Source organism: Tarenaya hassleriana, unplaced genomic scaffold (genome assembly GCF_000463585.1).
Source record: "Tarenaya hassleriana unplaced genomic scaffold, ASM46358v1 Cleome1, whole genome shotgun sequence".
NCBI classification, from domain to species: Eukaryota; Viridiplantae; Streptophyta; class Magnoliopsida; order Brassicales; family Cleomaceae; genus Tarenaya; species Tarenaya hassleriana.
In genome coordinates, this window is record NW_010960187.1 from 8,823,404 (window position 1) to 8,845,262 (window position 21,859).

Here is a 21,859-nt window from a genome sequence, read left to right on the forward strand (position 1 = left end):
TCCAGAATGCATGATGATCACAAGCTTAAACTTTGCTGGGACAGATGATATGGTCATAAGATCTTTGTCTGCAGATTGTACTGACCGTTGCTTCTGTTCTTTGTCAGCGTAACTTGAAGAAATCGAAGATTGATCCGGTTTTGATAAGGATCTCTGATGGGATTCTCACCAGTAGTCTCTGCATGAGCAAAGACCACCAGCGAAGTGATGGAACCGAACTCTGTCCCTTACAACAATTTCCCGGTTGAATGCTTTCGAAACATACTTTGTGAACGAATGACAGTCCCTGCAAACTCTCAGGTTTTTCACGATCTGTAACCTTTTCCCTTCAGGAGTTCTCATCAACCCGTAAGCAATGGCCAACTTCTCGCTGTGAAAGCTATCCTCTGATCCTGAACTCTGATCATATGAATCGGTAGTAACTCCATTGCTCGAGCCCTCCGGTTCATAACCTGCCAGTTTTGCTCTACTGATCACTTCCCGCAATCCTGAGTAAATCTCTGCAGACCCTGGATGGGTTTTGTCATCGACGACGAACCTGTGGATTTCGTTATCGATCTCAATCCAACTCCAACCAGGCGTTGTTTCTATGCCCTGCCTTCGGATTAGCTTCCTCATTCTGGCAACACCTTTTCCGTCGTTGGTTGCAGAATATATCGAAGCCATTAGGACACAATCCCCTGCGTTGAATGCCCCGAGCTGAACCAGCTTCTCCATGGCTACTTGTCCCATCTCCGCATTCTTATGGATCTTGCAAGAACTGAGAAGGGTTCTCCACAAGACGGGATCTTCTGGTGCAGAAGAGGTGAGTATCATCTCGAGGGCCTTGTCTAGCTGACCCGATCTTCCGTAGAGATCAACCATGCATCCATAGTGTTTAATCCCAGGTTTCAGATTGAACTGGGAAGTCATCATCTCGAAATGTTCAAGCCCCTCCCTCACTAAGCCTTGATGACTGCAACCAGACAACAATCCGAGGAACGTTATGCCATTGGGTTTCATCCCACTACTCACCATCTTTCTGAAGAATTCGATGGCCTTTCCGCCATGTCCGTGAACTCCATGTCCAGCGATAATCGAGTTCCAGGTTAACACATCTCTCTTCTGCATTCCGTCGAAGATACTGACTGCATCTTTGAGGCTACCGCATTTGGCGTACATATCGATCAGTGCATTCCTCACGTAGATGCTGCTCTCGCAGTTTGTATCAATAGCGATTCTGTGCATCTCGATTCCCATGTTCAAGGCACCAACGTGAGAACAAGATGACAGCAAAGCCACGAGCGTGTAAGTATCGACAGGTATGCCTTCATTCGCCATGCGAATGTACATACTCAATGCCTGATTGTGTAAACCAGCTCGAGAAAAGCACGATATCATTGCATTCCAGGAAACCAAGTCTTTGAGAGGCATTTCGTCGAACACCATCGATGCAGCTTCGATACGTCCGTTCGCAGCGTAACATCGGATAAGATTGGTGCAGACAACAGCATCGGAGGCAAACCCATGTCGGATAATCGAAGCGTGAAGCTCCAGAGACTTGGGAACAGCGTGAAGAATCTCGCATGCTTTGAGAGCGAAGGTGAAAGTGAAGATGTCAGGTTGGGAAATGGAGGAAACGAGCATGCGATTGTAGAAGAGAAGAGACGAGAGAGGAGAAGAAGACAGAGCGAAGCCGCGGATGATGGAATTCCAAGCCTGCGTCGATGGGTTTTGGATGCCATTGAAGAGAAGCAGAGCATACGACAAGGAACCACTCACAGAGACGGCGCAGAAGTTGAGAAGCTTGTCCAAGAGCGAAGGATCGTTCTGTAAACCGTTGATGAAGACATGGGTATGAATCTTACGCAGTCGATTCATGCCGTTGCATCCTTGAAGCAACCTCAATATCGCTTTCGCTTTCTCGCTCATCTCTCCGACCGAAACCCGACGAAACCAGAGTCGGCTTCTGAACAACACATGGGATGATTAGGTCAAAGTGTTGACCATCGATTTGGCGGCGAAACCCATACCGAAAGTTGCAGCCTTTCGGTCGTTGAGGAGTTGAAACAAGCGGTGGTAACAGCGACTGAGTTATGAAGACGTCAAGCCCAGAAAAGCAGCCATTGATGATGACAGGGAAAAGGAAGGAAAATATGCAGATATGCCCAAAATGGTGTCAATAACCAAAGAATACCAAAAATGTCAGTTTCCTGAGAATCTGAGAACAACAACAACAAAAAAAGAATCTAATCATGAAAATGGTTTAGGCCACAATTTAAGGTTTGAATTTCCATAGCTAAACCCCAGATTTCTTCATTAAAATCACATGTTTGTTCACAATTTATATGGTGCACTGCATTGTCTGTTCATGCTCATTTCATTGAGGAAGAAGAAAATGGAGCAGCAGCTTCTGTGGATTTTTTTTTTTGGTAAATGACTGTTCTGTATTGAGCTGCAGACTAATCGCGAGACTGAGTAAAGTCGTGTGATTAGAATTTGCATTTTCATCTCTGATTTGATATTCGAACTCGGAGCGGAATAAACGTTTTACATCCCTATTTCACCTATTGAACTATTCAAGTTAGGTGCTTCTGTAAATTTGGGTAATGATTTTCTTCGGCATTTCTGCAAATGGGTCCATGGATTTAGATGAAACGGTGGGGTTGATGAACAGAGTTGTTCTCCTTGATCGGCATTTTTGGGTACAATCACTTCATGCCAATGATCCAAATGACAAGAACCGTGGTCCAAGATTGTAGATTGCGGATTGAACCACACCAAATGCAGCGTGATTGCCTCTCTCAGATCAAGTTCCTGCAACTTGTTGCAAATCCTGATGTCTTCTTGCTCGGAAGAAGATTTAAGCGTAGAAATCGAGCTCCATACTAAAAATCCCGGTCTTTTCGAAACAAGGTTCGAAATATCTGTTTGGGGTAGGAGGTAACTCCACCTTGAAGTTGAGTGTTCGATTCCTGACTGGTGGGGAGGGAGTTAATTCTGGGTTTATATGATCCATATACAAAGGTTGTTTCCGAACCGGAAGTTTACCTAGTCAAGGGTAGCAGGTAGGGGTCATCCGTTATAAAAATTTCAACAAAAAAAAAGGTTCGAAATATCTGACTTTGCTATGATCATGGATCATCGTTTACACTGCAAAATGAAATCTTTTCGATCGTTATTATATCGTTACATAAAATATATGTATATATATGTGTGTGTGTGTAATAGATGTGTCTTCTTGTTCTTGTAAAAACAAAACAGGGGATTGGTACGTTGAAAGAGGAGGAGCAAAGCCCATAGGCACTGCTTTGACACAATTCGGTCTTCGGCTCAAAGTGATCTCATTTTTTTCTTTTTCTTTTTTTTTCATTAAATTTTATTTTTATTATTACAAGGGCATATCATGGTTATCAATTTATTTAAAGGAAGCAATAAGGGACAAAAAAAGAAGAAAAGCGTGATGCTTTGATTTTTCATTTCTTTTGTTACATCTATAAGAAATAACGAAAATATTCGAAAAATTATCAGTAATATTTGATTTATGTCTCGAATGGTGAGTATTTTTGGAGTTTTTAGAATCCAAAAACAAAAAAAAACATCATTCAAGTTTTTACAAAATTAATTTTCCTAAAAATTTGGAAATCCATTTTAGTGAAAAAATTAATGAAAAACCAAAAACTACTTTTTTTGAGTTTTCAAATATTATAAAATCTAAAAGCCAAAAATCAAAAACTAAAAACCAAAATCCAAAAACTAAAACCAAAACTCCAAAATAAAAACCATTTCCGTTCAAAGCCTTAGTTTGTTTCAATAAAACTTATCCACATGGATACCACTAAACACATTCTCGTGTTAAAATATATTAAGCAATGAATTATTTTTTTATAATTTTAACAAATAAAATAAAATTTAAATTTTTTAATAACTGTTTTACTCTCTTATTCCGTGGAACATGCTTCCTTCCTGTCATATTGAAGTTAAAACAATTTTTAAATAATAATTTTTTTCAATACATAAAATACAAAAAGGTATATTATAAAAAAAAAATATTATAGATAATGGTTTCGAATGTTCCATTGAGAACGAATAAAACCGTCAAACCCTAATTTAGATTGTATTAATAAAATGTCTCGTGAAAAAAAGTTGTCTTAAATCAATCTTAGGTTAGGGAGGTTAGGCTTTTGGCCCTATAAGAAAAACGGGCCCACCGAGGACATTTACGTACTTTGTAAAACGAATAGAAAACTATATCTCTAATTTTCAACCGATGTATTTTTATCTTTTTTTTTGGTAAATTGATTTTTTTTCTTTCCTACCAAAGAAATTCTCAATCCTCTGATTATATATATATATATATATATATATATATATATATATATGTGTGTGTGACAGTGTGTGTGTGTGTGTGTGTGTTATATCGTAAGCTTATTTATACAAGTTTTTTTTGGCAGTCTTAAACACATTTTCTTATTAAAATCTATCAAAAGGAAAACCCTTTTATATTTGGCCCTTTGTAATTCGGTTTACGTATGCAAAATAGAATTTATAAATTAAATATAATCTAATTCGATTAATTATACTTTTTTCTCAAATTAAAACCTAAAACAAATATAACAGTGGCCGAAAAATTGGACGAAATATTTTTTAAAAAACAATTTGTTAATAAAATAAAATCTGAACTAAATTTTAATGCGAGTTCAATCTAATTAAACAATTAATATAAAGATATTTGAATATAATTTTAATAAAATTGAAAAAGTAAAACCGAAACAAATCAAATTAAAATATAATCAAAATTCGAGATATTGACCCTCAATTTGAATATAATAATTTTTTTTTTGGTTGGATGGAAGTGGAAAGCAAAAGATTCCACGACATTCTTTTGTTTGCCTAAGGTACAAAAAACTGATCCTTTAAGTGAAAACTCGGACAAGTTCGTGCCATAAAATTCATGAATTATATATTAATTAAAAAAAGATTTTGTTGAATATAAGCAATTTTCAAAGACGAAAAATGCCCTTTTTTCTTCCTTTTCATCTAATATAAAAACAACACTATGATTGGCGTTTGTAGGTCCAATAATTTGGTTCACAGTCACATGCGTTATCGGTCCCATAACCCCTTATTCTACGTAAAATCAGCCCCTTGAGTGAAGAATATATTTTAGTAATTGTCTGAATATAATAAATAAATAAATAAATTATATTTGAATTTATTGTTAGAATCGGATCGATGTAAAATTGAGGTTTTGTAGTTCTATAGAATTGGGGCTGGAGGTTTGTCAATAGAAACCACCGCACTTTTTATAAGATCTGAATTGTTTTATGTTTCTATTTTTTATCTATTAAAAAATTAAATTAGATGAATGGTATATGAATGTTAATCTGTATATCTATTTATCAAAAAAAATTATATAAAAAAACTTTTATATCTTATGTTCAGATTCAAATATTTCATCAAGAAATGCGAAAGAAAATATATTTTCTATAGCTATAACCGATAAAATCTGAAATATGACTGACTATGAGGATAATTTACCGGTAGAATATTCCGGCGCCGGTGAGTGACTAAACAAAAAAACATAAGTAAATAAACTAATTAAAACTTATCTTTTTTGTGTGTGTGTTAACTGATTACAACCCTAGAAATCGTGGTGCCGAAATTACTTGGATCACCATGGGTTCATGGGGATGAGGATGTCAATTTTGGCACTAGGCTCAAAATTGACTCGGCCCAACCCAAAAAATTTCGGGTCGAGATATTTAGATCCAAAAATTTTTAAATTTTCGGACCGACCCAAAAATTTAAATTTTCTTTAAAAAAATTGATAAAAAATTTTAAAAAATTAAAACCAAATGTAACGGGTCAATCCGAAGTCTATAGGGTTAGGTTTCAGGTTTGATTATTCAGACCCAAAAACATCGGGTCGACCTGAGCCCGAAACCCTCAAACCGAATGCAGGTTCGGATCGGGCCGATTCGATTGACACTCTAATGGGAACCAAATAACGGTGTTCTATAATAATAATAATAATAAAAGTTAATACGATTAGTTTTAAAAATTTTATATTCGCTTAGGTTTTGGATAATTTGGTTCTAATCATTTTTGAGATTATATTATAAGTTAATACGATTAGATATTATTGGATGCGGTTTAGACCGATTTTGCTTTGTTCGAACCGAAATATATATACATGAACTAGGCCCTAATAAAATGAATGATTATATTTATACGTATATGCACAGACACATTAGTAAACAAAGAGTATATATGTATATTTTTGTAACAAAAGGATTCAAAACAAGTATATATAGTATGAGACTGAAATTTACAGAGAAGGAAGAAGAACACCAAAGTATAAGCCACACTTACAGAAAACGACAACATGCCCAATGAGTCATTACCATACAGAAGAATTTCTTCAATGTATGTACGTATACATATATATAGTATATATATGTGTGTTAAAATCAAGCTAAAGGGTCTGACCAAATGGCACGGTCGCATGGAAATCATGTTGGTTTTGGCTCCAAGGATCAGTGGATGCGTTCGAGTCATTGGCTAAGTAATCGGTGTTTGATTTCACCATCGGACCAACGTAAATGGGCTGAGAGCTTTGGCTTCCGACGAAGAACTCAGCGTTGAGTCCGCACTCTGACCATTTCATCTCTTCTTCCAAGGGATTGGTATTATCTTTTACGAGCGTTGGTGAATCCGTGATCGCCCACGTGAAGCCGCCGCCATTGTCGAAGAAACTCGAAGGACTGACGTTACTCTGCAATTCACCGCCACCGCCGTTGTTGGCGAAGCTTGATGAGCTCACTTCCCATGTCGGCGCCGCCGCCGCCTTGGGATGATGGTCTCCTCCAGAAACCCTGGAACTGGAACTGTTTCCCGTCGGGAGATTAACCGACGGCTTCACGCAAACCGGCGTCTGAAAGACCGAGTTTGGAACGGAACTCGGCATGCTACAGGAGAGCATCGAGGAGAGAAGGTTGGAGCTGAAATTAAGCTTCTGGAAAGCGAAAAAGTCGGATAAATCCGAAGCTCTCTCCGGGTAGAAGTCTTGATGATTAGCTGCAGATGAAGAACTCCGAGATGGGTTCACGAGTTTGGGCTCGTTATTACAGACAAGAGAAGACTTGTTGGACGGTGTTTCTGCAGGTGATGTTCTTGTCTGTTTTTCTTTATTGTCGCCATTGTTGTCAACCTCGGAGAGAGGCTTGTGCGTGTTTGGGTCAATCCCTTTCTGCTTAAGCTTCTTCTTGATGCATGAGTTCCATAGATTCTTTATCTCGTTGTCTGTTCTTCCCGGAAGCCTTGCAGCAATCTGAGACCACCTGGAAAAAAAACAGAACATAACATCAAACAAAAACCCGTGTCAGAGGGAAAAAAAAAGGCAATCCCCTTTTTTTTTCAAGATTTCGAATCAGATTCTTTCATCTTCATCACCTGTTTCCAAGAACAGAATGGAGTTCGATGATCAGATTCTCTTCCTCTGATGAAAAAGCCCCTCTCTTCAAATCAGGTCTCAGGTAGTTAATCCACCGAAGTCTGCAGCTTTTACCGCATCTCTGCAACCCTGTTGTGTTGAGTGACGGTTATGTCATTGTCTTTTTTTTTTCCGGGAAAGGAAAAGAAAAGAAAGGAAAGGAAAATACCGGCGAGTTTAGGAACAGAGCTCCAGCATCCATGGCCGTGTTTGGTGACGTGATTGAGGAGCTTCTCGTCCTCTTCGGGAGACCAGAGGCCCTTCCTTAGCTTCTGCTTGTAACAACAAGAATGTCGCCCCATGCCTTATATTGCAATGCTGAATTCCAAGCTTCTTGAAATCTATGCGTGTTTCAGCTGAGAAAAAGAGATGAAGACCATTAATGGCCGTTCTCAGAGAGAGAGAGAGAGAGAGAGAGAGAGAGAGAGAGAGAGAGATTCAGGGAGAGAAAATGAAGTAACAGAGCACAAGGGGAATGAGTATTAATATAGACCCAAAGAGTCGCCCTCGCAGAGGAGGGCTTTTATTGATGGATTTTTATTTTTTTATTTTAAAATAGAAAAAGATTTGCTGAGCTGGCATCTTCAAAGAAATACGATTGGTCCACGTCAGCTTCAGCCCCCTCGAAGGCTCATGTAATATTTTATCAGCATCAGCTTTTACACTCAAAACTCAATCTTTTAACTGGGATTAAATACTTAATCCAATCATCATTTCATTTTTCAACTTTTATAAAGTTTTGATTCCAACATAAAAATAAATCTTATGAAATATAATTCTTTCAAAACCAAATCCTAATTTTAGTTCTGATTTTCAAAGTTAATTGAAACAAAAAAAAAGGAACCATTTTCGAAGATGATTTAAGCCAACCCGATTACGTATAAACCCAAAATTATTAACCGACCAAAATATTCTTTGTATTATTATTATTTTTATTACAAAGGGAACAGTTAAAGTGAGAGGCGTCGAAATCAGGACACAAGAAAAAAAAAAAAAAAAAAAAAAAAAAAAAAAAATGGCAAACGAAGAATAAATCTATGGACGTTGGGATTAATGGAAAACGAGGAAGTTTCCGGGGCCATGAAGAAATGCCCATCTTTGGTTCTTATTTCTATAAATTATATTACCCGATTTTATTCGTTTGATAACGTAATTTGGAATTGATTTAGAAATTTTAGCTTAAATTAGATGGTTTCTTATGCAGATGAATGAGAAATATTATAAAGGATTTGGCTACTTTTGCCGCTATTTTTGTTTTGTTTTAATTTTATTATTTTTTCTTTTACATTTGTTCAATTGTTTTTTTTACATAAATTTAGTAAATAACCGACAGCGATATAGTATATTCCTTTTAAACTTTTGTAAGGGTCTTATTTTTTTAATAAAATTTATTTACATTTGCATTTATATAAAAAAAATCAAACTAATGATTTTAAATAAGCTACAACGATGTGGAAAAAAATAAGCTACAAACGAATATGTAAATATATATATATATAATAAATATATTACGATTTTCTTTCAGATTAATTTTGTGAAGTGTCCTTAGATACATTCTCTAATTGCATAATAATACTTCTAAGGAACAAAAAAAAAATCCAAAGTTTCATCTTAAATTTTAGTATAAGATTATATAAACTTTTACATAGATTAAAGATTATTCAAGTACTAAAAGATCACACATAATCATCATAGATATATAGTATAATTACCCATAAAAAATGACTGATTCTATAACCGCGTTTAGGATAGCGATTATGAACATTTTTAACTGTATTTGTTGGTGATGGTAAATGTTTTGTTGACTGATTTATACTGTAAACTATATATGATTTATAATTTTATTTCTACTTACATCATATACTATAATCAACAAAATTACACATAATTAGTTATAAAAAACAAATAATATACCCACAAAATTTACTAATAGCGTCAACGAACGCGTTTTCCAATAGACATCGTACGTGGTTTTTCTCTAAAGGAAAATCGATATGGATTATCCTTTAAATTAGAAAAAAAAAATCATGTTTTGTTTAAAATATTTCTCTTTGCTATTTTTATTAAAATACTTGGATGATTTTTTTTTCATTTTTAATTAATTTGTTTTACTTAATATCGAATGAATTTTTTACTCGTATTTTCACATTATTATTCGTTACACACACGGTATGAAAAGAGGCATGCAAATAATATTACGACGGATCCCTTAAGAGAATCTCTTGAACAACGCCTCCTAGTTCATGCAGAAACCAAAAAATAAAAAACATAAAAACATTAAAATAAACAATTAAATTATACATGCATATACACACACACACACATATATATATATATATGTATATGTATAGTTGAATTGTTAAATGTTGAATATCTTGAATAAGCTGTCAAAAGATACTTCCGACGAATAATTTAGCGAAATGATTGATTTATTATAGAAACCATATAATATACGGGAGACTTCCAAACATACAGACCGTTTTTTTTTATGTAATTTATTCTAATTACTAATAAAATAGTTCCTCGTATAACAGAACACAAAATTATTTTTACTTTCCATATTAATTATAGTATTAATTTCCTCCGTGATATAAAAAAAAAAGGGACATATATTGCGTTTTATAGAATCGTGCATGATTGAGACGAATCATAATCATCGTCGTTATCATTGTGGCGCCGTCGACCATGCATTATGCGATCGTGTCTGATCTTCAGACTTTCATGCATTGATTTCGAGTTATCACGTAATTAATTAACCCCAAAATATTGGGTCGTCAGACTAATTTTCAGGTTTGTGAAACGAATTAGGATGAATCTAAACAGAATATAAAAAATAATTGAAAATAATATTAAATCGAAATATTATTTAGAAAATAAATATTTTTCAACATTAAAGCTGAAATGAAACCAAACGAAACGCAAAATAAAATCCAAATATGTATGCTTTTTCTAAGACTAAAATTTTCGTACAAAAATAACAAGAGACATTTGTTATAAGAAGAAAAAAAAGTCTACACCAAAACAACTTTATTCACATTTCTTATATATATTGAACTATATATATATATATTTAAAATTTTGGCTAAATTTAGAGAGGATACAATTGAATAATAAGGCGTGTTGATTAATCATGCATGCATTCCAATTAGAGATTTCATCTTGTAGCCAAGAAGAGAGAATATATGAGCTGTTCTCTCAAGTCAACCGTCAATTAATCTTGTGACATATTTTTAATCACATCACATCCCCAATCATTCATTATTGTTCTTGTTATTGCCCTATATAATATATTTAATAAATATAACGGGGATTTTTGTTCTCGCTTTTTTTTTTTCCTATAATGTTTTTAAAACCTCTAACTCTAAGACCACCAAAAAAAAACTAAACTAACTATGGAATAAAGAATATTTACTATGTAAATCACATGCAAACATAGAAAGAAACTCTCTACAATTCCATGTAATAATACACAACCATAAGAACTATCATTTTCTTTTATTATTTTATTGGACCTTCTTTTATCTGAATGAATACATTAGAAAATCGAAAAGCCAATTATAAAATTGGGGATATATATATATATATATATACATTGAAGAAACGCATGTGTGTTTGGTAATTATGAACGAATCTGTGTCTTAATTGAGAGATTATAATTAAGAGAAGAGAAGGGGTTTGGGTCGTTGTCGTGAGGCTTTTACATCTTAAGCCGACAAAGAAGGAACATTATAAAGAGCCTATACATACATACATACATACATACATACATACATACATACATACATACATACATACATACATACATACATACATACATACATACATACATACATACATACATACATACATACATACATACATACATACATACATACATACATACATACATACATACATACATACATACATACATACATACATACATACATACATACATACATACATACATACATACATACATACATACATACATACATACATACATACATACATACATACATACATACATACATACATACATACATACATACATACATACATACATACATACATACATACATACATACATACATACATACATACATACATACATACATACATACATACATACATACATACATACATACATACATACATACATACATACATACATACATACATACATACATACATACATACATACATACATACATACATACATACATACATACATACATACATACATACATACATACATACATACATACATACATACATACATACATACATACATACATACATACATACATACATACATACATACATACATACATACATACATACATACATACATACATACATACATACATACATACATACATACATACATACATACATACATACATACATACATACATACATACATACATACATACATACATACATACATACATACATACATACATACATACATACATACATACATACATACATACATACACTTCACACGTTCGTTTCCCGTCGTTACAAGTCACTCACCTAAATCCAATTGGCCATCTATGTCTCTCCACTCAACATTATCATCTTCTAGTTTTATTTATTTATTTTAAAACTGAAATTAATATCTATAATTATATATTTTTTTTTTCTTTTTTAATATATAACGTGTAATATCTTTAGAAATAAGTGTAATATTTTCTTCTGGTTGAAATAAGCAAAAGTTGTGCGAATCAAATTATAATATACATAATTCTATTCAAATGGAACTTATAATTAAATTAATAAATGCAACAGAATATGAAAATAATGATAAAAGCATTTTTTTAACGAAAATTTGAACTAGAATTTGAATTCAAATAAAACTCGAATGGAACCAAAATAAATGAATAAATAAATACGGTGGATGATGGTCATTGGGTTCTATTTTCATAGCACGCATAAAATTTTGTTAAGATACATAGAACAAAAAGAGTAATGCCGTATGATATAATTTAAAATAAATGATTACTATTTTAGACCAAACGAAGACATGAAGAGAGAAATACCGATTTATTTGTATTAGAGCATAACAATATGGTTAGGCTTTGTATTCAATAATATCCGACGATAGCGTTATCTATGAGTTTTTCTATCTCGTATATACACCTCAATGGCCGTGGTATAAATTTGCAATAGAGATACACAATATATATATAGACCAAATCTCATAATATATATATATATATATTATAATTATGCTATAATTTCTAACACACACCCCTCTCTCCTGTGCACGTATATATATACTTTATTATATATATATATATGGAGTTAACAGAGATAAAACATAGGCTTGACAAGTGTAAGTGTCATATAATAATAATAAAAAAAAAAATATAGGACAAAAGGGCTTTGAAAAGGTACGCTTCTTTTCTCTGAAGTGTGCTTCAACTTTATCATTGTCAATCAAGAAACTGGTGATGACAGAGATCTGACGACACTATAATAATAATAATAATAATAATAATAATAATAATAAGAAGGGCTGGTATATAATGTTACGTGATTGTATTTCAACTATGTCCCGATAACAATTCGATATTCTCGTATGTGTGCCACTATATGACTTCACGTTTCGATTCTCTCAAGGAATTGAATTTTCCGTGAATCGTTCACGTATTTAGGACTTTAAGACATCTTAGGCTTATTAGTTGATTTCGCATCGTATGGATTTTTGAAAGTACTTTCGCAGCGTGTGAATATATATATATATATATATATATATATATATTCATCTGAACTTTCTCAATTCTCTGGAAGATGTAGTCAGACCAAAGATACGATAAACTTCCGGATTATAAAAAAAAAACGCTTGATACCATTGTGAATAACATGGGTAGTATGTCATTCATCTGATTTCTGTACAAATACAATTCATTTCTTATGGAATTTTAATGAAAACAAAAGGGATTGATCTTTTATATCTGAACGAACTTGCACAATCAAATTATAGAAAAAATGGATATATATATATATATATATATATATATATATATATATATATATATATATATATATACATACAGAGAGAGAGAGAGAGTGAGAGAGAGAGAGAGGTGGGGAAACACGAGAGTACAAAGACAATGGAGTGGGAGGAGGAGATTTAGAAGCAAAAAGGAGGGGAGGGTCCATGAGAATTGACCTTAATTGTATACGTCTTTAATTAATTGGCCCATTTGGCATTAGACCCATTAACCACTAAACATAATCACATGCACGCACTTACAAATATATATATATATATTTCCTTTAATTAATTTGAAATGTCCCTTTTCGTAAAATCTTAATTTAAAAGTTTTTTTTGTTTAATTAGAAATATCTAATTATAATATTCGCCTCCATTTATATTGTCATTTCTTTCATGGCAAGTGAAGTGAGGCATGATCATGACCATCATCATCATCATTGACTTAATCTAGACATGCAACTCCATGCATCATTGCTCAATGCTCACTAAATATGGAAGTTAATTAAGATCCCCGTAACAATGATTAATCGGCTTAAAATCTCACCCTCTCCCATAATTATTATGTCTTCCGAAAACCAGATTGATATGCTTTATGCATTGATCATGTGATCTTTTATATATATATATATATAGGAAATAATTAAAAAAGAAAATTAAATAACAAACACAAACAGAAGTCAGACATGTTCTTAAAAGTATCTTCGGACCTCTATTTCGGTTTAAGTAATTAAAAAAAAACACACACACATTGAGTTGCTTTGTTTAACTGATTTTTTTTTATAATTGTCAGGATATTTATTTAACGGTTTTATATTTGGAGATTTTTGTCATACAAAAGTTGTGAGTTTTATTTCTTTTCATTTTTTTTCTCGAAATATTGCAAATATCGTTAAAAAAAGGGGTTTTTGCATTTCGAACAATTTTATATAATCACAAACCAGGAATCCTAATAATCACCCGACATCAATCACAACAATTTAGAAATAACTCTAATGTTAGATGCTGTTCTCATGATGCCAATTAGTGAGGAAAAAATAAAAAAAAAAGATCCATGGCTTTATAAATGGACCGTTTCTGATTGGAAATAAAGAAAATAAACTTAGAAAAGAAGGCAACTATGATTACGCGGTTTATTAAGGATGAGGAAAAGTGGGTTTTGTCTGGTTGAATCTCTCTCTAAAATATGACCCATCCAATTAAAAAAAGATACATAATTATCACTATATATATATATATATTTCAAATTTGGGTTATGCTCACGTTCTTTAAGTTTTGGCATTTATTTATTTTTATAAAGTTATGAATATTTAATTTTTATTAAATTTATATAAAATTTTCGGATCGTTTCGAATTTTATTCTATTGATTTTAACTATATATATTATTCTAAATAAATTTTCTATTCAATTTTTATTATTTTTTTCAGATTAAATCAATTTAATCTATTTTCAAAAGGTCGTTCAATAAAAAAAACAATAACAACTACTACTAATAGTAATAATAATTTTTTGACCAAAACACCCAATAACTTGTTGACGGGTTAGTAACTATGTGCAAAATATTCAGAGGTTGGCGGTTCGATTCCTGGTTAGAGAGGAGTTTCCACATGGACTGCTCCGATCCTCTGGGAGATATAGTTGGACCAAAAACCCGATGAACTTCCGGATTATAAAAAAAAAAAATTTGACCAAAACATATAATACCCAACTTTACTTTGGAGCCATCTTTTAACATTGTAGCTTTGTCGTGCAATTCTCTCTCTCTCTCTCTCTTCAAATATAAGCTCTTTATTAATTTGTCCAATTTGCATGGGGTGGCCCAACGCATTATTTTAAATAGAGGTGTCTAATCAATCGTTATTATACAAAAATAAAAAATCTCTAAACCTAATGTCTTCTTTTTCCACTTGTCCCATTTGAGTACTTAATGCTGTCTACATGTCCTTAAGCCTGTTTATGGATTAGATAATAGAATATTAAAATTTTCCTTTGTATTCTTTTTTTGCTAATAAAAATATATTCTATCAATATATAGCTTTCAAATTTGAAATAAATATGTGAATTCTAGATATTTAAAAATTGAAATAATTATTTAATGGATTAGTTTTTTTTTATGTTGCTAAAAAAATATAATTTCTGCAGATTTTCCCTCCAAATAAAAACATATTTTGCTGTAAATATCATTTTATAAAACGATAAACTAGTGACTAATTTATCATTTAAAATGAGTGAAAATTAGAATTCAATTTCTGAGAGATTAAATTATGTGTATATGTCTGTTTTTAAATTGACCTCTTATTTTGTATCTAATTTTAGTTTTTTAAGCACATGGATATTATCAAGAAGATATTATTTTATACAAAAATGGACAAGAAAAAAAAAATGGATCCAAAAGGTATTTCATGCTATGACGACGACCGACAAAATCGAGAAACGTTTTTTTTCCCGAACAAATGGAAAGATTTTATCAACAAATATAAATTACAATAATCATGATTCAACATTTTTAAATAAAACAAAGAAAAAAAATATGTTTTAGCATGGAAATGCTTTCACATTTTTACGTATTTTATTTTTCTACAAACTTCTGAAACTGTGATCAAAATTTAATATGTCTCGAATTATTGTAATTCAAAATTTTAATTTTTGACTGCAGCTCCTATACTCATGGATCTTTTAGTATTGGGCCACAAAGCCCAAATCCATTAAATATTATAGCCCAAATCCATTAAACGGACTTCTTATCATTCAAAAATATTTTTGAAAAATTAACAAGCTATTTTAAGTCAAATATGGTTTCGATAATCAGTTTTAATTTAATATTCCATATTCAAGATGAAAATCCGGATATAAAAATTTAAATTGAATAAACTTCGAAATAAAACTGCCGGTATATAATTTTTTTTCTTCAAAATTTTAAAAATACAAATAAATATAAAAATTTTGAAATGAGAATTAGAAGCTGCATATTGATAGCCAAAAAAATTAAATATGAAAAACAAATTCAAATTGAATCCAACGATAACACAAATCGATATAAATATCATACTCGTTTAGGTTATTCAAAAACATAAATAAAAATATGGACCTAAAAAATAACCTATACAAAATTCAATTAAAATCCAAAATGCCCAAAACGAAATAACTTATTGAAGTCCGAACCAAAATAAATTCAAAATCGAATCGAAATCCACATCATAAACCGATAGTTAAGGGTTTTCTAAAACCAACAAAAAAAAAATGGAAAGGAAAACCGAAATGTGAATTTTATGTAAAACAAAATTTCCCTAGAATGATTTTTTTTGCAAAGAATAAATGAAATGTTTATTTAATATTCCATAGTAAAGGTAATAGTAAAGGGCAAATAGTCTCCACCTCACTCAAAACATATTTGATCTTTCATATATTAGAAACAAAATCAATCTATAATCATTTGAACATTGAAACCATGGCTTTCTATATCCAAAACACTCTAACTTCGAGTTAGTAAAAGCTGATTCACATAAAACGGACCGGGTTTTTAGACTATCCAAAACTTCGTTTCGGTATGATCTATGATACTCAGATACCAACCTTATTGCAGTTTGGTATGAGCTCTTGTAAAGCACGCATCTTCTCGTTTATTCTATCCCTCCGTTTCTGAATATCGAGGAACAGATGAAAGCAGAAGCATCAGGACAATGTATAGTAACACGCTAAGTCTGCTCAGTTCCGTAATTTGGGTAGGAACAAAATTCTGGGTACTCTACTCACCCTTTCAGACAGATTATGAACTTCAGCCGAGCGGCTTCTCTTGCAACCTGAGACTCTTTCTATATATATATATATATATATATAGTTTTATTTTAAAAAGGTTGTGGGTGGTTCCCATTTAGTGGCGACACCAAATGTATATAACTAGAAACACTATTTATGTTTAGTTTTTGTTCGTGGTAATCGAGTGTTCTAGTCAATTCCCATACTAATATGGATCGAGAATCGGTAAATTAATTTGGAATATACGTTGTCTCCCCAAATTTGAGATTTGAAATCGCCATGAGACATACGCTTTCCGTTAGGGACGGATGATGAAAAGCTTTAACACCTCTCATTCTTATTACTTTTTCAAACATTTCAGAATTCGGTTCGAGATTTTAGCAGTTCGATTCGGAAACGATTTATTCGGTATTCCAAAATTTGTACCAAATTAGTACTATATATTATTCGGTTCAGTACGGTTCCGGTTTTGGTACGGTTTGGTATCGGTTTTTGTTAAAAGAATTTAGATTTTTAATAAAAAAATTTGTTTTTTGGGAATTTTATAAAATTCGATTACAGAAAATTCGATTCAATAAAAAATATACCGTTTGAGAATTTTGAATGTTACAATTCGGAAAAAATACCGAGATTTTTTATTTGATACAGAACCAAACCGAACCGAAAATGATCACCACTACTTTGCACTCTCGTATTATCGATTGAACTACCCAAATTTAGGTTTATTTATGTTTAGTTTCTAACGATTGAAGAAGCATTTGAAAAGGGTTAATGAATTCAAGCCAAAAAAAAAAGAATTTACCATATAAAGCATGAATATATAAAAAGATTTCATTAACCAAAAAAAAAAGAAAAGATGATCACTCTTTTTTTTTGTTCATAAAAGGCTCTTCCTTTGTTTCATGAAGATCCACCTCCCTTTGTAGGAACATTACTACAGCTAGTACTACTCAAGGCTTTGTTCTTCTCTTGATCCTTAGAACCAGAGACTCTGGTCGGATCAGCAACCTTAGCTGTCTCTGTAACTGCAGAGCCATTGATTTCCGTAAAGGAACCTCTATTAACATGAGGCATGCCAATGGCGGGACGCAGCCCCGAGGCCGGGAACTGCGGAGGGACCTGAACCATTGGAACTCCCGGCGGAACACAGCTCATGTCGGGCATGCCCATTCCGTAACTCATTCCCATTCTCATTGCCATTGCCATTGCCGCCGGGTAATGTGGCATATGCCCTGCTGCCATGTGCATAGGTTGCATACCGGGTGGAAACATCATCGGCGGCATGTAGTATCCGGATCCCATCGACATGATCTGAAGGATTTTTTTACGGATGTATCGATTAGTTTTCACGTACTTTTGTGATGCTTCGAAAGTAACCAGAATGATGCGAAAACAAGTGCTACCTGTACTTGAAGTTGAAGTGACTTGATATGCTCAATCGCTTCGTCAAGCATTGAAGCTTTGTCAACCTTTACAACGGCGGAAACTTCGAGTTAGTAAAAGCTGATTCACATAAAACGGACCGGGTTTTTAGACTATCCAAAACTTCGTTTCGGTATGATCTATGATACTCAGATACCAACCTTATTGCAGTTTGGTATGAGCTCTTGTAAAGCACGCATCTTCTCGTTTATTCTATCCCTCCGTTTCTGAATATCGAGGAACAGATGAAAGCAGAAGCATCAGGACAATGTATAGTAACACGCTAAGTCTGCTCAGTTCCGTAATTTGGGTAGGAACAAAATTCTGGGTACTCTACTCACCCTTTCAGACAGATTATGAACTTCAGCCGAGCGGCTTCTCTTGCAACCTGAGGAGCCTGCTCGGGAAGGAGCTGCCTTTCTTACATCGGTTGATTCTTCTTCAACATCCTGCTCACGGGTTTCCATTTCACGGTTATTCAAGAATCATTGACAGTGAAGAAGAAACTCTAATGTAGAACCAGTGAATGTCACTTACTTCACTCTGGCAGTCCATTTCTTGAGTATCTGAATAAGGTCTCTTCAAAGAACGCAAAGGAACATCAGAAGGTACATCGAGACTATTACCCGAGCAAACTGAAGAACATTGGACCGCAGGCTCCATGGCCTTTTCGCTCTGCCGATCTCTTCTACATGAATTGCCTGAAATTAGGCAACCCTTTACATTATCCTTGGAGGAAGAACCCGAGGTAACAAACTTAGCTGCATCAGAAGCAACTGACCGGTTAAGAACCTTATCTTCCGGTACTTGTGCACTAACGACTTTGGTCTGAAGCACCTTCGCTGGACTACTATGCAAGCTTTTCTCTTCAGTCAGCCTATTATTATTATCCGATTCAACGAGTCGGTCTTCCATATGATTGCTGCCCATCTCCTGGGTGGTCGTTGCACCTGAGCCGTGATGATTAGCCTTAGACGATGCAACAGGGCGTAAGAAATGAGAGAAGTTCATCAAACCGGGCTTGTTACTAGGAAGAGCCGGCTCTTGCTTCTGCGTAAAACGACCCGATTCTTTGCAGACAGTTTGATGTCCAGAAGCAACATTCCTTACTATACCACTTTGATACAAAGGGGGTGGTTCCTGAAAAATATTAGACCGAGATGAAGGCCCCTCCTGACTCGTGCCATTTCCACCTCGAGTAGATTCATTGTGTGCGGAAACAGAGCGGGAATTCGCCGCAAGTGAGTGATTGCTGTTGTTGATTGTGTGAAAGAAGGGAAAAAGGGTTTTGTTCGGTGCATCATTATCTTCCTCATTGACTGTAACTTCAGACACGTCAGGAAAGAAGTCGGATTGTAAAGATTCATTGAGCGGGTGGTTCAGCCATGGAACCAAGTCGTCGTCTTGACTCAAACCCGGCATGAGTGAGGCCACTGGCATTGGGATCCCATTCATGGAATCGCCATTTCCAATCTCCTTAGTTCTTGGAGAGTTCGATTGAGAATTTGGCTGGACCAGAGTAGTGCAAGAAGCCTGTTGGTGTGTGTTATTCCTCGACCTGCTCGACTGGTTCTGCGTTGTGATCTGACCATTTTCCCACACGAGCTCGACCACGTCATCATCATCGGGTCTGATGAGATTTCAAACCAGTTTCAATCAAAGATCACAGCAGGATATGAACTCATGAATCTGAATTCGAGAACCCAAGAAAGAGACAGGAACATAAAACCAAGAAAACCAGAAACTAGACGAAGTTATTGAACTCACGCAGAAGGTTTCCTTTCTTGAGATGATTCAAGCCTGGCTTTTGCAAGCCTCAGGAGCTCGAACAGGGGCATGGTGGTGAAAACTGAAAACTCAGTTCACTTTCCCAAATCTTTTATTACCTGAAAAATCAGGAAGAAAGAACAAAACCCAAATAGGACAAGAAGCTTAAATGTCTGGTTTCAGCAACAGATAAGTCTCCATGTTCATACCCAAAATAGAAAATGTTAAAGAAATCTGAAATCTCAGTCTTTTGTCAATATCCAATTATAAAAAATCCACAGAGATTTAATTAATAAAACACCCCCCAAAAAGGATTCAGTCATACTCAAGACAATAGTTTAAATCTAAACAGTGTGTAATCACAAGCTTAAAAAAGGAGATAATTATACAAATAAAAATCCAAACTTTTCTCCTGTTCTCTGGATCATAAGGAGACTCTGACCAAACCCAGAAACCAAATCCCGAAAATCGATCGATAATCGTAAAAACGAACCCAGAAACATAACTAATCACTGACCTGAACAAAGGAATTGGATTCGGAGGGAAGAGGGGAGGAACCCTCGATGATGAACAGCTTCTGAATCCGAAGAAAGAGAGGCCCTCGAGGCATTAAAAAGGGGACAGCAATCCAAATGCAGGAGAGGGCGAATCGGAGAAGGAAGACGGCAAAATCTCTTGTAGCTTGTGAAAGCGAGAGAGGAGACAAATTTACGCTTGTGTAGGGAGAGAGAGAGAGAGAGAGAGAGAGAGATGACTGAAATCGCACGCACTGCTACTCGGTGCTCTCAGCCTCTCACAGTCTCAGCTGCCAAATTTCAGCTTCACGACAATTTCAGACAATGAATTTTACGCCTTCTAATGTAAAACATTTAAACATAAACACACACAACTTTATAAGAAATATGTCTTTTTTTTTCCCGTCAATTTCTGTAAACCACGTATAAAATAAAAGTATTACATTTAATAGAGGTATGTAAAATCGAATCGAAAGGTGTTAGTGGAATCAAATAAATAATATATAATTTAGTCCGAATTAAAATCAATTTGAAAGTTAATTAGGTATTTTTTTATATAAAATAAATAACATCTAATTAAAAAAAATAAAAATTTAAAAATTGAATTTATAATGAAACAATAACCAAATGCAAAAATAATTAAAATCTAATTACATAACCGAAATATATTTCGTTTGAAAATATATATCATATCTTCCCTATTATTTTTTTTATACATAGTACAATATTCAAATCTAAACCATAATCTAAGGTAAAACGAAATATGCGTTAACTACTAATTTTTATTAAATGCCCATTAACGAACTAAATTGGTCCATGAAACAAGGTATTAGAAAGAATCAAATAAATAAGAAAATATAGCAATTGCTAATGTTTGTTCAAATTCATAGCAATGTAATGTAAGCATTCGAATATGATTCCAAACACGTGTAATCATTTTA

General features: G+C 33.6%; 3 protein-coding genes across 5 annotated transcripts; all 3 read right to left on the minus strand.

The window, feature by feature from the left end:
* Positions 1–60: 60 nt before the first annotated feature.
* LOC104820421 (pentatricopeptide repeat-containing protein At3g56550) lies at positions 61–2,527 on the minus strand. The gene has a single exon (XM_010550866.2). The coding sequence runs from the start codon at positions 1,909–1,911 to the stop codon at positions 166–168; it is 1,746 nt and encodes a 581-aa protein (XP_010549168.1). The 5' UTR covers positions 1,912–2,527; the 3' UTR covers positions 61–165.
* A 3,730-nt stretch (positions 2,528–6,257) lies between these two features.
* On the minus strand, positions 6,258–7,913 carry LOC104820428 (transcription factor MYB86). Its single transcript, XM_010550874.2, has 3 exons — positions 7,644–7,913; positions 7,435–7,564; positions 6,258–7,322 (listed from the first exon to the last, which is right to left on the minus strand). The coding sequence occupies exons 1-3, from the start codon at positions 7,774–7,776 to the stop codon at positions 6,458–6,460; spliced, it is 1,128 nt and encodes a 375-aa protein (XP_010549176.1). The 5' UTR covers positions 7,777–7,913; the 3' UTR covers positions 6,258–6,457.
* Positions 7,914–18,020: 10,107 nt separating this feature from the next.
* LOC104820437 (transcription factor PIF3-like) lies at positions 18,021–21,241 on the minus strand. Of its 3 annotated transcripts, none has more exons than XM_010550891.2 (8): positions 20,921–21,241; positions 20,404–20,522; positions 19,418–20,266; positions 19,174–19,321; positions 18,978–19,085; positions 18,798–18,863; positions 18,618–18,683; positions 18,021–18,525 (listed from the first exon to the last, which is right to left on the minus strand). In XM_010550891.2, exons 2-8 carry the CDS (start codon positions 20,472–20,474, stop codon positions 18,115–18,117), a joined length of 1,719 nt encoding a protein of 572 aa, XP_010549193.1. In that variant the 5' UTR covers positions 20,475–20,522; positions 20,921–21,241; the 3' UTR covers positions 18,021–18,114. The 3 variants fall into 3 exon arrangements, with proteins under 3 accessions (XP_010549193.1, XP_010549189.1, XP_010549185.1); XM_010550887.2 differs by having other exon boundaries at positions 19,174–19,324; XM_010550883.2 differs by having other exon boundaries at positions 19,174–20,266.
* Between the last annotated feature and the right edge of the window lie 618 nt (positions 21,242–21,859).

Excerpts from the sequence above, each read along its gene's own strand:
- LOC104820421 (XM_010550866.2), bottom strand. The coding sequence starts at position 1,911 with ATGAGCGAGAAAGCGAAAGCGATATTGAGGTTGCTTCAAGGATGCAAC.
- LOC104820428 (XM_010550874.2), bottom strand. The coding sequence starts at position 7,776 with ATGGGGCGACATTCTTGTTGTTACAAGCAGAAGCTAAGGAAGGGCCTC. Across the intron at positions 7,565-7,643 it reads CTCTGTTCCTAAACTCGCCG|GGTTGCAGAGATGCGGTAAA; the intron begins GTATTTTCCTTT and ends TCAACACAACAG. Across the intron at positions 7,323-7,434 it reads CATTCTGTTCTTGGAAACAG|GTGGTCTCAGATTGCTGCAA; the intron begins GTGATGAAGATG and ends TTTTTTTTCCAG.
- LOC104820437 (XM_010550883.2), bottom strand. The coding sequence starts at position 20,474 with ATGCCCCTGTTCGAGCTCCTGAGGCTTGCAAAAGCCAGGCTTGAATCA. Across the intron at positions 19,086-19,173 it reads AAATGGACTGCCAGAGTGAA|GATGTTGAAGAAGAATCAAC; the intron begins GTAAGTGACATT and ends ACCCGTGAGCAG. Across the intron at positions 18,526-18,617 it reads CACTTCAACTTCAAGTACAG|ATCATGTCGATGGGATCCGG; the intron begins GTAGCACTTGTT and ends AAAATCCTTCAG.